Source organism: Gopherus flavomarginatus, chromosome 4 (genome assembly GCF_025201925.1).
Source record: "Gopherus flavomarginatus isolate rGopFla2 chromosome 4, rGopFla2.mat.asm, whole genome shotgun sequence".
In the NCBI taxonomy this organism is placed as follows: Eukaryota; Metazoa; Chordata; order Testudines; family Testudinidae; genus Gopherus; species Gopherus flavomarginatus.
Window position 1 is genome coordinate 212,191,126 of NC_066620.1, and position 15,883 is coordinate 212,207,008.

The 15,883-nt window shown below is 44.1% G+C and overlaps 1 protein-coding gene across 8 annotated transcripts in view; it reads left to right on the forward strand.

Annotated features, from left to right (window-relative positions):
• The window catches only part of NCOA1 (nuclear receptor coactivator 1), a 305,911-nt gene that overhangs the window by 255,959 nt on the left and 34,069 nt on the right, over nucleotides 1-15,883 (forward strand). For all 8 annotated transcript variants that reach the window (XM_050948717.1, XM_050948715.1, XM_050948719.1 and 5 more), the window contains one exon: nucleotides 11,637-11,820. In XM_050948717.1, the coding sequence (XP_050804674.1) occupies nucleotides 11,637-11,820 (184 nt within the window). The remainder of the gene's footprint in view (nucleotides 1-11,636; nucleotides 11,821-15,883) is intronic.

Consider the following 15,883-nt stretch of genomic DNA (forward strand, 5'->3'; position numbering starts at 1 on the left):
ATTCATGGCTCATGTACTGAGGAATTTTCAATCTGTTGCCTACTTGTTGACTGAGATTAGCAATTATAAGGGCCTTTTAGTTATCCTAAAGGTATTATGAAATTGAATAATCCAGTGACAGATCCCAGTGATAGAGATTTGAGAGTATAAATATTCATTACAAGTGGCTATGAATAGAAGAGATTTCTTATTTTTGAAAGCCAAGGGAGATGGTAACGTAGATAAGGCTACTTAATCCTTTTTAAGCAAAGAGTACAGAGAGTCTGACATTAAGAACAAGTCTGCTTACTGACTGTGTCAAACCGGGCTGCTGATTTGGGAACATATTGCATGAATAACACGGAACGCTCTGAAAGCCGCAAATGGCAAATACACAATAAGACTCTTAATAAGGTTAAGAGCTCCATTCATTTGGGAGCCTTAGTCAGTTATCCCATCGGCAAGTGGGAATCTAACTCTTTCTGCCTTTCTATAAAACATTCCTGCCGATATCGCTCACACCTTAGATATTTCTCCTTCCATTAAGGCTCAGCCGTCTAGATGAACATAAATTGCTTCTAGACCAGGGAAGATCCAGATTAAGATACATCTGTTTTGGACAGAACATTAGAGCTTTTAGATGGTGGCTGAACATCATACAGCTTTGTGCATCTAGCTGCTTTGTCCAGGAATGATAGAGAGTTGGAGGGTGCAGTCTGCCCCTCCATAGGGTTTTGTATAGCACTTACTGCTGTAATATCTGCAGAAGGGGAAACATCTCGCTACGATCATGTTGAAAGTTCTGCAGGCTACACACACAGACAGAAGCAACTGAAATGCACAGCTGCTTGTTTTTCTGGCATTCTGGCCCTGTTATATTTCACACGCCGCCTGATACTCCTTGACCTGGTTATGACAACAGGCTATCTCACTGCCCGGCAGAGGTTGCTTATCAACCCCGTTGCACTGCCTGATCGTGTTAGTATCAGGCCTTCTGGGAAAATAAAAGCATAGAGCCCAGGTTGCAAAACCTGGTTACAAGAAGAGAGCTGTGTGCCAGATTAGTCTGCCGATGGGACAACACTGTTAGCTACCACAGTTACTAATAGAGTAATATTCTTTTTGCATGTGGGCAACCAACCATGTTTAGAGCCAGCCGTGACACTGACTGTTACGAACTCAGTTAAAAGCCGTTGTGCAGACAGGGACTCTATAGCTATGGGAAGGAGGACCCAGGATTGCACCCCACAGTGAAAACTGGTTTCTCTGCTTTGTTTTCTCGCCCTGAGACCAGCAGTTCAGGAGTGAGATTGAGCTGCCACACTTATCTGCATATTTCTGCCAAGCCACTCTGTGTTCTATAATTCATGCTATCGGTCAAAAAAAAAACAAACCACCACCACGTGTTTGGCCCTCGTTGTCTTACAAATGACTGCGGTGTTACCCGCCCTCGCCTGCACACCCACGTCTGAAACAATAGCTCTGAGAGGCCCCTTAGTAACAGTTGGTTGTCAACTCTGAAGTCTAATGGAGAGGGGGGGCTTTTCAGAGAACTGAGGTCTGCACACATAAGTGTGTGACTACTTGGTGGATGCAGTTATTGCTGTTGCGTGTGAAGACTGGCCATGTGTGCCCTATTGGAGCTTACTGAGCAGTTTGTATGTACAAACGGATAGTTAGCATTTACATTTGTGGTAAACAGACCCCTGTCCTCAACAGCTTGATAGCAAGGCCTGTCATAGAAACTTTAACTGTTTACTGCTGCTGATCATTACTGCAGAAACATACAGGCACTTTAGTATTGTGGGCAGCAATTAAGTTATCAGCACAGTTTCCATCCATTCTGGCTCCAGAGCAGCATTGTTTAACAGCACAGTGCATGGAAGATTCCTTCCTTATGAAAAGACCAAGCCTGCCGTGTTTTAGAGGATTCAGCTTGGTTACCTGCAGTTCCCAAGCATGGAGCTGCCAGTTCCTTTGCTAAACAATTTAGAAAGTTAGTTGCAACATTTTTTAAGGGGGGTGGAAACACCCGGCTACTAAGGACATAATTTAAACCCCTTCTGTAACTAAGCAGGGATTCTTATGACTTATTTTATTTGCTGTTTGCTAACAATGCACTTGGCCCTCAGACCTCATCTACTTTCGTTTCAGGCTGGCGAGAGCTTTTAGGGTTAAACTGTAAATGCCTGAAAGTTGGATTGATAATGAACCTTCTATTATAAGTTTAACTGTAGCAACATGAATGGAATGTAATTTGGATCTGCGGAGTTGCCCTATCAAGGGAAGCATTAGGGGAGCACTACACTTCAGCACTTTCCAGCCTGCTGGGAAATCTGCAGCACGCTAGTTTTTATATTTGCAACTGAGAGGCAAGTCGTCCCCACTTAAAATTGCACTCACAGCTTCTTTTCTGCATCTTATGCAAAGAAGAGCCTGCAGGCTCGATGGTGCCTATTCTGCTGGAGAGGTAAAAGCCTCTTGGAGTTCTGGAGGAGCTCATGGCTATATCATTTAAATGACACCACAGGCTTCTATTAATTAAATTAATCTCATCAGCTGTAAGTAAAGTAATCTCTTCTACGCTTCAGGCCACTAGTTGTGCAGAAGAAGGGCCAGCAGAAGTCGCACACCTTGTCGGTCTGGGATGTTTTTGGTGAAATCCAAGTTTTTGTTTGTTTTTAAAATAAAACTTTTCTATTCCATTCCCCCATAGAGAGCTCCCTGCCACTACTGCCCTTAGGAAGCAGGGTCATGTGGTTAAGCCCTGCAACTGGGTTTGATTCCTGGCTCTGCAGGAGGAAACCTCATTAGACTTTGTCAGGTGCTTTGACAAAGGAAAGAATACTAATCTCTGTTCCTGTGCACAAATATTTTTGATATTTTACCTATAACCACCTTTCTTCTATTCAGCATCGTAAAGCACTTTACTCACTGGCATATAAACGACATGGAAATCACTTTCACTGCTAAACTGTAGTCACCTCTGGGGTGAAATGCAGCAGCCGCTGAACAGTGTACAATTACAGTATCCAACAGTTTAGGTCAAGAAGAATACTGTATCCAATGAAAAATTTAGCTGGGCAGAATGTAATGATCCGTACTTGAATTTGGCTGGGAATGAGGGACCCCACTACTGAAAAATGTGCCATGGAATCTTCAACAGCTTGTTAATTTTGTAAGAAATCAAATGACTTGCCATAATTATTTCATATCATTAGAAGTGGACCTATAGTAATGCTCCCTTCTCTTTATACTAAAGGTTCTGTCAGGGAATTATACTGATGTCAGGAGGACAGATTATCCTTAAGAAAAGAGGAATTCTGTTGAATTTCTGCATGGGCAGGTGTTTGGTTTTTTTTGCATGCTTAGCCTTTATTACATGTTATCACTGCAAGACAAAAGCTGGGTCATTCAAGAAGCATTAACTTATGCAACTGAGCTAGCACCGCTGCAGTTTTCAATGTAATATTAGCTTAGTGAATTTGCTGCTGCTTGTCCAGGTTTTATTGAAAACCAACAAAATCCTGGGTGATCTCATGCACCTGGCTTTTTGGCCAGCACCCCTTTAAATCACATCCATTTGATAGTAGTGAATGTTGAATGAGTGCGTGGATTTGCAATAGAATGTGCAGCTATCTAGTACCCATAAAAGATGCAATCTGTTCCTATGGCTCACCCAGTGCTAGTGGGGATAGTGTTAATTTTATTATGAATGTTAACATTTATATTGTGGTAGCACTTAGAGGCCAAGAAGGTCAAAAACCTGTTGTGTTAAGTGCTGTACAAACACCATGTATGTGACAAGTCCCTACCCCAAACAGCAGTTATGTATGCATTACAGACAGGTGAGATTTCAGGAGGGAAAACCGGTGGCTTTGTGGGTCTTGTTTGGGAGCTCCTTTGTGAGTATGGGAGAACTGCATATCAACTGAGGTGTGCTGGGCACTCCCCAGGCTGATGTGAATAGGCTAGGCTCTGTGCAGTTGGGGGATGGATAATAAAAATAACCAGGGCGCGCCGTTCCACCCTTTTCACTTTGAGTTTGTTTTAAAGATATTTATCATCTGCCTCGCTGACCCTTCTCTGTGGGAAGGGCTGAACCTTTTTCCTTAGCAGGATGTATGTGATTCATCCAGTCTCAATGGACAAATGCATTACTGAATGTTTACTGCGCTGATCCCTGCTGAAATGATTAAGCATACTGGCATTTCATCATCATCTTTCTGCACCGTCCAGTGCATAAGGCAGAAGCCAAATGTCTCCAGTCATTCCTGTCCTGGGCTTATTTGTCCAAATCTTTTATGTTCAGATGTAGTAATGCCGCTCCATTCATTAGTGTGCTGCAGAGTGCCTCTAGGACGGCCTCCCCATCTCATCTGGGGATGCCAGAGAAATGCTTCTTTAGGTAGCTTATTATCGGGTATTCTTAACAGATATCCCAAGTAAATCCATCTTTTCTTCCGCACTGCTTGTATCATTGTAGGTAGCGATATCCATTCTAGGACCACTTTGCTCCTTATTCTCTCAGTTCATTTTACTGTGACTATTCTGTGCAGACACATGGATTGATTGCTGTTCAGTTCGTACTGGAATGTTCCAGGACTCTGCTTCTTATAGGAGGCTGCTTGGGATGTCGCTGCTTAGGATTTTTAGTTTAGTGTTATTGCTAATTACGTTGGACTTCCATATTGTATGGAGTTTTTGAAATACAGCACTTGCTTTTCCTATTCTGGACTTTACATCAAACATGCAGTTACCAGTTTTGTGAATGATGCTATGCAGGGAAGATGAATGTTTTTCAAGGCTTCACCTTTCAAATAGACAGAATTATTGATAGGTAAATTAATTTTCATAACTCTCCTCTTTGATTTAGTGATAAGACCTATTGGGTTGGCAGAATTTGTGAGATCACCTGTCTCACAGCATATCTTCAACTGATTTACTTGTAGGTTAGATATTGTTTACAGAGTCTGACACCAAACTCACCATCTATCCATGCAATGCCTGTGTTTCCATACTGACAATCTGTTGCATAACAAAGTCCATGATGGCATTTCTGTGACCATAATTAAACATCCGCGTTAAGACCCCACAGGGGTGAAGGCAGGGCCGGCGCAACCATTTAGGCAGCCTAGGCAATCGCCTAGGGCGCCAGAATAAATGGTGGGCGCTGTTTTGCTGGAGAGGGCAGCAGGCAGCTCCGGTGGAGCTGCCGCAGTGGTGCCTGCAGAGGGTCCGCTGGTCCCACGGCTCTGGTGGAGCTGCCGCAGTCGTGCCTGCGGACGGTCGACTGCTCGCGCGGCTCCGGTGAACCTCCCGCAGGCATCACTGTGGCAGCTCCACCAGAGCCACAGAGCACCGGACCCTCCGCAGGCACCACTGCGGCAGCTCCACCAGAGCCACAGAGCACCGGACCCTCCGCAGGCACCACTGTGGCAGCTCCAGCGGAGCCGCGGGACCAGCGTGCGGGGCGGCGAAACTGCCGTGCACCTAGGGTGCTCAAACCCCTAGCACCAGTCCTGGGTGAAGGGCAGGAGTGGGGGAAATAGTCACTTCGTAGTGCTATTCTTCCACTCTGCTTGGCTGCATAGTCGGTACCCAAACAGAGAACCAGTTTACTTTGTGCAACAAACCTGTGTCTGCAATCAAAAGAGCTGGGAACCTTTATAATAAATACCAAGATTCTGAAGTCTGTCCACAGTTGTTGGATGAACCTGAATTCTCAACATACCTGGAATTTCTGCACTCCGTGGAGTTCTCTTACCCCAGATCAGAATCCAAGTTCACAGTCAGCCTAATAATGCCTTTTAAATGACAAAAAAACTGGACAGGAGTGAAGTAAGAATCAGGGACTCCTCATAGCAATCAACCTCATTTTAAAGCACTTTTCTCCTGCTTCCTTGTGAAGCATGTATTAATCCCGTGGCTGTGCAGTTCTGCTTTCAGGTGGGCTCATTAACAAGATAATTATATTAGCTATTTTTAAAAGGGCTTTACATCATTATGTTGACCTTAATCATAGAATATCAGGGTTGGAAGGGACCTCAGGAGGTCATCTAGTCCAGCCTCCTGCTCAAAGCAGGACCAATTCCCAACTAAATCATCCCAGCCAGGGCTTTGTCAAGCCTGACTTTAAAAACCTTTAATGTGTCGAGGCTTGTCTTTGGTACACCTCCTCCAGGTACTAATTCAGTCTGCGCTGCTTCAAAACAAGTTACCCACCCGGAATACTGCTTAGACTGAAGATAAAGTTAGATGCAGTGAACTAAGGCTGTGTCTACACTAGCAAGCTTACAGCAGCACAGCTGTGCCATCGTAAGATTGCATGAGTAGCCACTCAGTCGACGGGAAAGCTCTCCCGTCGACATAATTAAACCACCTCCAACAAGCAGCGGAGCTATGTCGGCGGAAGAGCGTATCCCACCGACATAGCACTTCTATCAGTGTGACTTATATCGCTCAGAGGGATGGGTTTTTTCCACACCCCTGAGCGACATAAGTTATGCCGACAAAAGTGCTACTGTAGACATAGCCTAAGAATCTGTGAATCTAGGAAATGGATTTAAGCAAGTTTAAGTTTCTAAGGAAAAAAGTGTTAGTGTCTAAGGGCCAAAGTATTTCTAAAACTAGTTCCTGGGGCAAATTCCATTCTGGGATACTATGTACCCTAGAGTTAGCATGAGCGCTGCACATGTGTCTGAAGGCTGACCTGGCTCAATACATTTAGGCTATATCTACACTAGCCCTTCTATTGGCATAACTTATGTTGCTCGGGTGTGGAACAAACACCTCTCTGAGCAACGTAAGTTACACCTGACAGAAGCTTCAGTGTGGACAGCGCTGTGTCAGCGGGAGATGCTCTCCCGCCGACATAGCTACTGCCACTCGTTGGGGGTGGTTTAATTATGTCCACGGGAGAGCTCTCTCCTGTCATCGTAGAGCAGCTACATGTGCAACCTTCCAGTGGCACAGCTGCATTGATACTGCTGTAAGCTCACTAGTGTAGACATGGCCACAGACGTTAAGACTAGAAAGAACTCTTACGGTCATCTAGTCCAATCTCCTGTATAATACAGGCCATTGAATTTCACCCATTGATTCCTGCATCTAGCCCAACAGTTTAAGGTTGAGCTAGAGCACATCTTTTAGATGGACATTCAGCCTTAAATTCTCCATCACTTTATCTTTTAAATTAACCCATCCCTTGGTAATCTCTTCCAGGAGTTAATTGTCCTCGCTGGTAAAAAAATTGCTTTTTACGTTCAGATGAACTTTGTTGAATTCAGCTTCCAGCCATTGCATCGTATTCTGCCTTTATCCACTAGATGATATAGTCCTCTAGTGTCAGATATCTTCTCATACCCATGTATAGGCCCTTACAGACCGTGATCAAGACATCTCTTAACCTTCTCTTCAGTAAATTAAATGAACTGAGCTTTTCAGTCTCTCATTGTATGACATGTTTTTCAGACCACAAATTATTCAGATGGAGGCTGGATGTTCTTATTGAAATCAGTGGGAACTGCAAGGGCATCTCTGAGTGTTTGATGTGGCCAAAATTGTTTAGTTCATAAAGTAAAACGTAAACACTGTGTTTACTACCCCTTCACTCCCATTTCTCCTTTCTCCACTCCCCAATCTCTTTCCATGCCTCCTGGGCAATGTAACTAGACTCCTGGGTTTCATTTTCCTTTCTCTTTGCTATGAGTCATAAACTTTCACTGTGACTAAGTTAACACCACAGAAAAGAGTTCTGCATGTAACAGAGCTTCTTTCAGTCCTGTTAAAAAGTGTCCCCACACTACAGTTGGCGAGTGTCTTATATTTGCGTGTAGTAAGAAACAGCTTACTACATTTATTCCCTTTGTTGCAAGGTGTCTAGCAATCTTGTGCTCTGATGAAAAGCTGTTGTGTCAAGAAGTTGTATTTTTTGAAGAATTAGAATTGTATTCTTCTTGCAGAGGCAGTGCTGAGGCTGCAATTCTTGTGTTTTATTGTTTCTGTAAGTGGGAGTGATTATGTTTATAAGGATGTTCTTTTCCTAAGGACTCTGGGCTTAAAGAGTGATGGCTAGCATACACTGTTAAATTAATGGTGGATATTCCATTATAAATAATCATATTTATTGTCCTTAAAGCATTACATAAACATTGTTTAATCCTCAAAAGACTGCAAGGAAAGTAAGTACTTGCCCTATCACAGAAATTGTGTGTATTAAAAATCCCTATCTAAATACTTACGTAACCTTAGAATAAGTAACTTGCCGAAGGTCACACAGGCAAAGCTGGGAATTGCACCAGATTTCTTGGGTCCCATCAAGTGCTTTAATCACAACACTATCCATCCTTTTGTTCAATGTGGCATTGTTCTCCTGGTTCAAATGTGTGATGCTATTGGACATCTCGGAAGAGAACTCTCTTTCCCAAAGTCCTACGGCACAGCCTGAGAAGCGTGCTCACACAGTCTCGACAACGTATATAATACTGCACTACTGGTGAGTATTGTGACAAAGATTGTTAAGCAGTTCAGCTGTTGGTTCTAACAACATAACCACCTTCTGCCGCCTTAGATGGTCCACTAGTGTCTCTTTTCTTATGATCTAGTCATGACTTGATTGTTTTACATAGCGCTTTCCCATCTGAAGGTACATTTCATGCCTTATCCCTTTGTTGTGGGATGTGATAAATTGATGAAATTTTGTCAGTAAAGAGCGAGTGAGAAAGAGAAATAATCTAGCAGTCAGTGCTGTCTTTTGTAGCTTTTCCTGCTGCACTTGAATAAATACGGAGATAAGTCTTTAAGTTGGATCCTTGGAGAATGATAACCTTGAACTCACGCTAAGGAGATGCAGCGGCACTTTATCAACATTGGTCCCTCCATGCAAAGGGCCTGTCTACAGAAGGCAAGCCTGCCACTGTGTGGGGCATTGGTAGTACTGTATGAAAGAGCCAAGCTCTTTATTCTCGCACCGTGCTAAGATTTGCAACTCATAGGGAGGATGCTCCCATCCTTTTTCAGGTACTGGATTAATATTTTTTTTAACCAAATAGGAATTAAGAAGAAACTTTTCCCATAAATTCCTGTTGCAGGAAGCAGAGTGTCAACCTTCCTCTGAAGTGGCTCCTGCTGGCCACTCGTGGAGACAGGATACTGGACTAGATGAGCTATTGGTCTGATTTCCTCTGGCAATTGCTAAATTCTAAACTTTTTCTGTGCTCTCAGGCTGCTCACTTGACAGCGACAGCTGAGTGCCTTTGCTCCACTCACTCACTGGCTGTGGCTTTCTGTATCTGAACTAGAAGAAATTAAGCAGTCGTTAAAACAGGCCACTTATCCCCCGGGAGGCTGCCCAGCATTCCCAGTGCCTTACGGGCTCTAAGAGGTGGTTTGCATCATGGGGGAGGAGGAAGATTTGATATTTGTAACTTCTATATATCTGTAAAAAGAGAGAATGAACTATCTGAGCCTCATTTCCAAGAGGGATCTAAACTTTTCTTCTGGCTAGGAAGTCATTTCCCTCCATCCCTGCTGCTTGCTGGAGGGCTTCCCTGGCATTAGTTCCATAAGGGTATGTCTACACTGCAATGAGACACCCATGGCTGGCTCATGCGAGATGACTTGGGCTCACGGGGCTTGGGCTAAGCAGCTGTTTGTGGTGTAGACTTTGGGGCTCGTGCTGGAGCCTAAGCTCCGGGACCCTCCCACCTTGTGGTGTTCTAGAGCCCAGGTCCCAGCCTGAGCCCAAACGGCTACACCACAATTAAACATCCCCTTAGCTGTAGGCCTGTGAGCCAGAGTCAGCAGGCACAGGCTGGTCCTGGGGGTCTCATGGCAGTATAGACATACCCTAAGAGGCTAGTTGCAAAGGCTGTTTCCTTTTGAACATTTTGTCAGCCCATTATAGACATTTGCCAAAGTTTGCTATTGCTAGAACCAGGCTGCCCAAGAAGGCAGGTCTTTAAGAAGCTTGTATGTCATTTTTGCAGAGCAGCACAAGAATGAGGCAAGCCCTGAGCTGCCCCAAAGTGAGCAACCCTCCAAGCAAAGGAACTGTCCCCTGGCTGGAGCTGCAGTTTGATCTCACAGCCATAGTATTGCTGACATATTGACTCCTCTGTGAAACACACAGCTGTTTATATACCCTAGGCTATTGGTAAATCTGGTTATATTTATCATAGGCATAGGACTTGTCAGTTCCAACCTTGTGTCCCAGCTAATTAGCCAACTTTCTGCTAAACCTCACTGTGACCTAAACTTATTTCTCTGCATCTGTCAGTCAAATGCAAAAGTATTTCAGCCTAATAATCTAGAAAGGAATTGCCTGTGAATACGTCCATCGCTCAACATGCATGCTCTTTGCCACGCCGACTGCTGACTCTTGTGGGAGCATGTTTAAATGTGTTCTTAGATTGAGATTTTAAAAAATGTTACTTCCCTTGGGATAATTTTTTTTTGCCAAAACCTAATTTAGCTTAGTCCCTTTAATCCCAAACTGTTGCTTGCTGGGCTCTCCATTATATCCCCTGGTGCGAATCCCTTCCTCAGTAACATCCCCATTTATTTGGGTCCCCAGGCCAGACATCTACTCTCCTATTCTTTGCTATGATGAAGACTGGAAAAGCTAAATGATATATTACTAGTCCATCAAGAATAATTACTTGCCCTAGGCAAATGTATAGGCAGAGGTTTGGAGGGCTGTTCTACAAAGTCTCTTATATTTTTCAGGAGAGGCCATTTTTTACATCAGTGTAATTGTATGTGTATTAATAGAGCAAATTACCTCCTGCCAAATGGCTGTAGCTGTCTAGGGCCCATTCAAGTCAATGCCCATGCAAGCCATTAATAATAGATGTTTTATTGTCGTGCCTAGAAGCCTCCATTGAGATCAGGGCATCATTGTGTTCTGTACAGATGTAGTGAGAGACAGTTACTGCCCTGTAGAGTTTGCAGTCTAAATAGCCAAGACAGACACAGGGTGGGGAAAGACAGTATTATCCCCATTGTACAGACAGGGAACCGAGTCACAGAGAGAGGCTTGCACAAGGTCACACAGGAAGCTGGTGGCAGTCAAGAATTGAACCCAGCTTTCCTGAGTCCCAGTCCAGTGCCATAACCACAAGGCCATCCGTCTCTGCATGTTTTGACAGAGCAAACTGCCCCCTGCTAGGTGGTTCTAGGTGGCATCTCATACCCAAGATGTTGGTTTTGCATCTTATGTGTAATGCTCTAGGCTCATTCTAGAGGCTAGGGGCCTGATTCCCTGTGTTCCAGCTTCACATGAGTAATTCCACTGAAATCAGTGGAGATACGTAGCTGTAAACCAGGAGGTAACATAGTGGTAAATCAGACCCTGTTTCTGTGCTTCTGCTTATCTGTGATCAGGGGTACAGAGAAATAATTCCAACAGAGGCCTTTACACCAGCATTTGGGGAGGGTAGCCAGAAGAAAATTACATTGCAAAATGCTTGAACTTCAGGACAGAATGAGTCCTGATTGCCCTTTTTGCATGTAATTTCAATGAGCCAGTTAATTTTGGGGGTGGGGGTGGGGAGGGGAAGGGGGAGAGTGGCTGTTTCTGAATTTTTTCTGTGTGTAAAGAGCGTGCTGCCCAAATGGGCTCAATGACTGACCTGTGGCCTTGTTTCCTTCCTTAGTTTGCTGCTGAACTCGACCAGCTCGATCAGCTGCTGCCTTCATTGGAGAAAGCAGCCCAGTTACCAGGCTTGTGTGGGACGGATAGAACCGAAAGCAGCATGGCCAGTGTCACGGTCAAACCTGAGATTCTGGCAGCCCCGCTCCAGCCCAACGCTGCAGCAAGAACTCCAGTGGGGCTTAACAGTATGTGTTAGTGCTGATAGCTCTGCACTCTCATGCTAATCCACAAGACTGTTTTCCAGTATTTGGGGGGAGAGTTCATCTCTTGTCATTTCAGTGGACTTCTAAGGATACAGTATTAGCTTTATGTGGTATACTGGGGCCACTGTGTCCTCTTAATTGTGTTTGATATCTTAAAGCTTAGTGACCTTGCAGAGATGTGTTCACTATCAGACATCTCTTTGCATTTCAAACAGCCATGACACGAGTGAGTAAGAGGACAGGAATACATTCCTTCACAAATTAGGAGTTGGGGAGTCAGTGTGCTCACTGGGCTCAGTAAGAAGTGGGTCACTGCATGTAGTTTTGTATCATCACTGTCAATTTGAGTGCCTAGAGTTTCATCACCCACATTCCTATTTAGACAGCTGAATAAATGGCCTGATTTTCAGAGGTGAGGCAGCACAAAGCAACTTTAGCAAAGCCCAGGTTTTCAGCTCTTTTCAGTGAAAGTAAAATCAACCTGGTGGTGCTTTTACTTAACATTCACGGGCTTCTCCCCAGGAGTGCTGGTTGTATTCCATCTGACAGGTTTCACTCAGCCGACGCTGCCCTCACTTATCGGCTTCAGTTCTGTGAAATCCTCCCCCTTGCAGCCCCAGTGCATAGAGTGTAACCAGGTTCCAGTTTTGTGAGGGTTTACCTATCCCAGGTTTTTATTTTGAGTTTTGGGTGAAACAGAGTTGTTTGTTGCATCCACCCTGTCACCACAAGCAGAAATATATTAATCTTGTCACTGAGAATTACATTGAGCCTTAACAGTGGGGGGTGCAGATTTTTGCTAATGAACAGGACTGTCTGAAAGAGAGAAAGGGAGTGGGAGGGGAATTCTAAAAAGAAAAGCTAATGGTTGGCAGAATAATCCCAGGTATAAACCAATTATCTGCAGTTCTGCCCTGGGAGGGATAATCCACACATTACATATTCAGCAGATAGAGATAATGAAGCCGTTGGCTGTCTCTGCTGTCTCATGCAAAAATCAGGACAAAGCCCATGAAATAGGTTTGGCAGAAAGGAGGTAAATGAACAGCCTGAAATGTTTCTATAGGACTCTAGTTTCAGGTGTCAGTACAGGAAGTTCTGGAACAAATTGATAAGTTAAACATAAGAAGTCAGCAGGACCAGAAGGTATTCATCCAAGAGTTCTGAAGGAACTCGCATATGACATTGCAGAACCACTAATTGTCAAATGTAGCCTATTGCTTAAATCAGCCTCTCTACTAGATGATTGGAAGATAGCTAATGTAATACCAATTTTTTTTAAAAAGGGTCCAGAGGCGATCCTGGCAATTACAGGCCACTGGTATGTCTGACTTCAGTACCAGGCAAATTGGTTGAAACGATAGTACAGAACAGAATTATCAGAGTCACAGATGAACACGATACACTGGGGAAGAATCAACACAGCTGTTGTAAAGGAAAATCATGCCTCACCAATCTATTAGAATTTTTGAGGAGGTCAATGAACATGTGGACAAGGCAGGGCCGGCGCTTCCATTAGGTGACCCTAGGCAGTCGCCTGGGGTGCCAGGATTCAGAGGGCAGCATTTTGTGCACTTCCCATGGGGCACATGGGAGCTTCCGGTTCCGCTCCTGTCGCGCCACCGAAGAAGGACCTTCTGCCAACGTGCCGCGGAAAACAGCAGCAGGCAATTGAGCAGCTCAATGACTGCCGCTGTTGCCTACGGCATTTCGGCGGAGGATCCTTTTTCAGTGGCGTGATGGGAACCGGAAGCTCCCGCGTGCCCCGTGGGGAGCACACAAAATGCCGCCCTCCAAATTCTGCCTACGGCGCTAGAAACTCTGGCGCCGCTCCTGGGACAAGGGTGATCCCAGACTGAGGAGCCAGAATAGCAGCAGTGAACTACATAACTCCAGTCTGACAAGCCTTTCTCAGCTCTAACAAAATGCTACAATTGGTTATGCTAAGCTTACATTAAGTGAGAAAATTAACTACTAACAGCCCAAGTAAGATGGTGGCTTAACAGTGCTAACAGGACTCTACACAATTACCTATAGCTAAGTAGCAGCTACTGAGCACAAAAGCCAGATTTTCAAAAGCACTTGTCATCCACGATCGGAGCCAGATTTTTAGAAGAGTTCAGTGCCCAATACAAATGGCCAGGTTTTCCAGAGAACTCAGCTCCCAACATGCACTCAACATACTGACTTCTCAAAATCTGCCTATAAGTGTCGCAATGCGTCTGAGTTCTTGAAAACCTGACCCTATGTACCTATGTACTTGGACTTTTCAGAATGGGAAATGAAATTCATTGTTGATAAGGACAAAGTAATGCATGTTGAAAAACATAATCCCAACTATACATACAAAATGGTGGAGTCTAAATTAGCTGTTACCACTCAAGAAAGATCTTGGAGTCATTGTGGATAATTCTCTGAAAACATCCACTCCGGGTGCAGCGGCAGTCAATAAAGCTAACAGAATGTTAAGAACCATTAGGAAAGGGATTGATAATAAAATAGTAAATATCATAATGTCATTATCTAAATCCATAATATGCCCACACCTTGAATACTGTATGTAGTTCTGGTCACCCCATCTCAAAAAAGATCATAAGAATTGGAAAAAGTACAGAGAAGTTTAGCAAAAATGATTAGGTGTATGGAACAGCTTCCATATGAAGAGACATTCAAAAGACAGGGACTGTTCGGCTTAGAAAAAAGGTGACTAACGGAGGGTGAGACAGAGGTCTGTACAGCCATGAATTGTGGGGAGAAAGTAAATAAGGAAGTGTTATTTTCATGTAACAGAAGAATTAGGGGTAACCAATGATATTAATAGGCAGTAGGTCAAAAACAAACAAAAGGAAGTACGTGTTCACACCACACAGAGTCAACCTGTAGAACTCATTGGCAGGGAATGTTTTCAAGGCCAAAAGTATAACAGAGTTCAGAAAAGAGCTAGATAAGTTCATGGAGGATAGCTCCATGAATGGCTATTAGCCATAATGGGCAGCGAGACGACCCCATGCTGTAGGTGTCCCTAAATCTCTGACTGCCAGACGCTGGGATTGGATGACATGGGATGGATCTCTAGATAATTGTCCTGTTCTGGTCATTTCTTCTAAAGCACATGGAACTGGCCACTGTCAGAAGACAAGGTATTGGGCTAGATGAACCCAGGATGGCCATTCTTATGTAGATTTGGCATCTTTAGAAGGCTAAAAAATCCCATAGTATGCGGAAGAACAACAGTGTTGTAAGCAGGAGCAAAATTCTGCTCTGGAGGCCTGAACTCTGAGAATATTTTGTAGCTGCACACTCCAGTCATCCTTGGGAAACAGGCCTCTAGCACCAAATTAAAGAAAAACTCTTATTTGTTGCAAGCAGGTTGTTCTTGTCGTTGGGACCAGCCACTAGAGGGCGACATGGTTATCTGTTACATATGCTGCAAGAAGATTAGATTAGCTGAATCAAGAGCCACCATGTGACTCTGAGATCAGGATATTGGCTATAACAGGAAACGGAGGAGCGCGAGTTGGATAGAAGATACTACACTGGGCAATAAACCTGGTGAGGGCTTTGAATGACAGCTGCACTGAGACTAAATGCATCAGAGAGCCGTGCTGTGCCTTTCCACAATAGGGGGAATGTCTGGCAGCTTGAAAAGGAGCTGTCAGCTCTAATCATAGCCATTGACCAATTTGTCCCATCACCTCTCCACTGAATTCATAGCTAAAGATCAGACAGCCGCTTATTACTCAGGCCTATTATTTGCATGCCAAGGACTCTTATTCTAAAGACTCAAATGGACAGCACCTTCAGGGAACAGAGCACTAGGAGATTCATAATGTAGTGACATGAGTATAATTATAATGGGGCTTTATTGTCTTTGGGAGACACGAGAACCTTATATCAGACAGAGTTGAAATGGAGATTGGCAAAGAGGAGGAGTACATTTATGATGAGATGTGTCCAACTCTGTGCTTTAAACTCCCAACGCCGACTCCCCATATACTCCAGAACTTAAAGTATAATTTCCCAGCAAGAATATGTATCTCAAGCC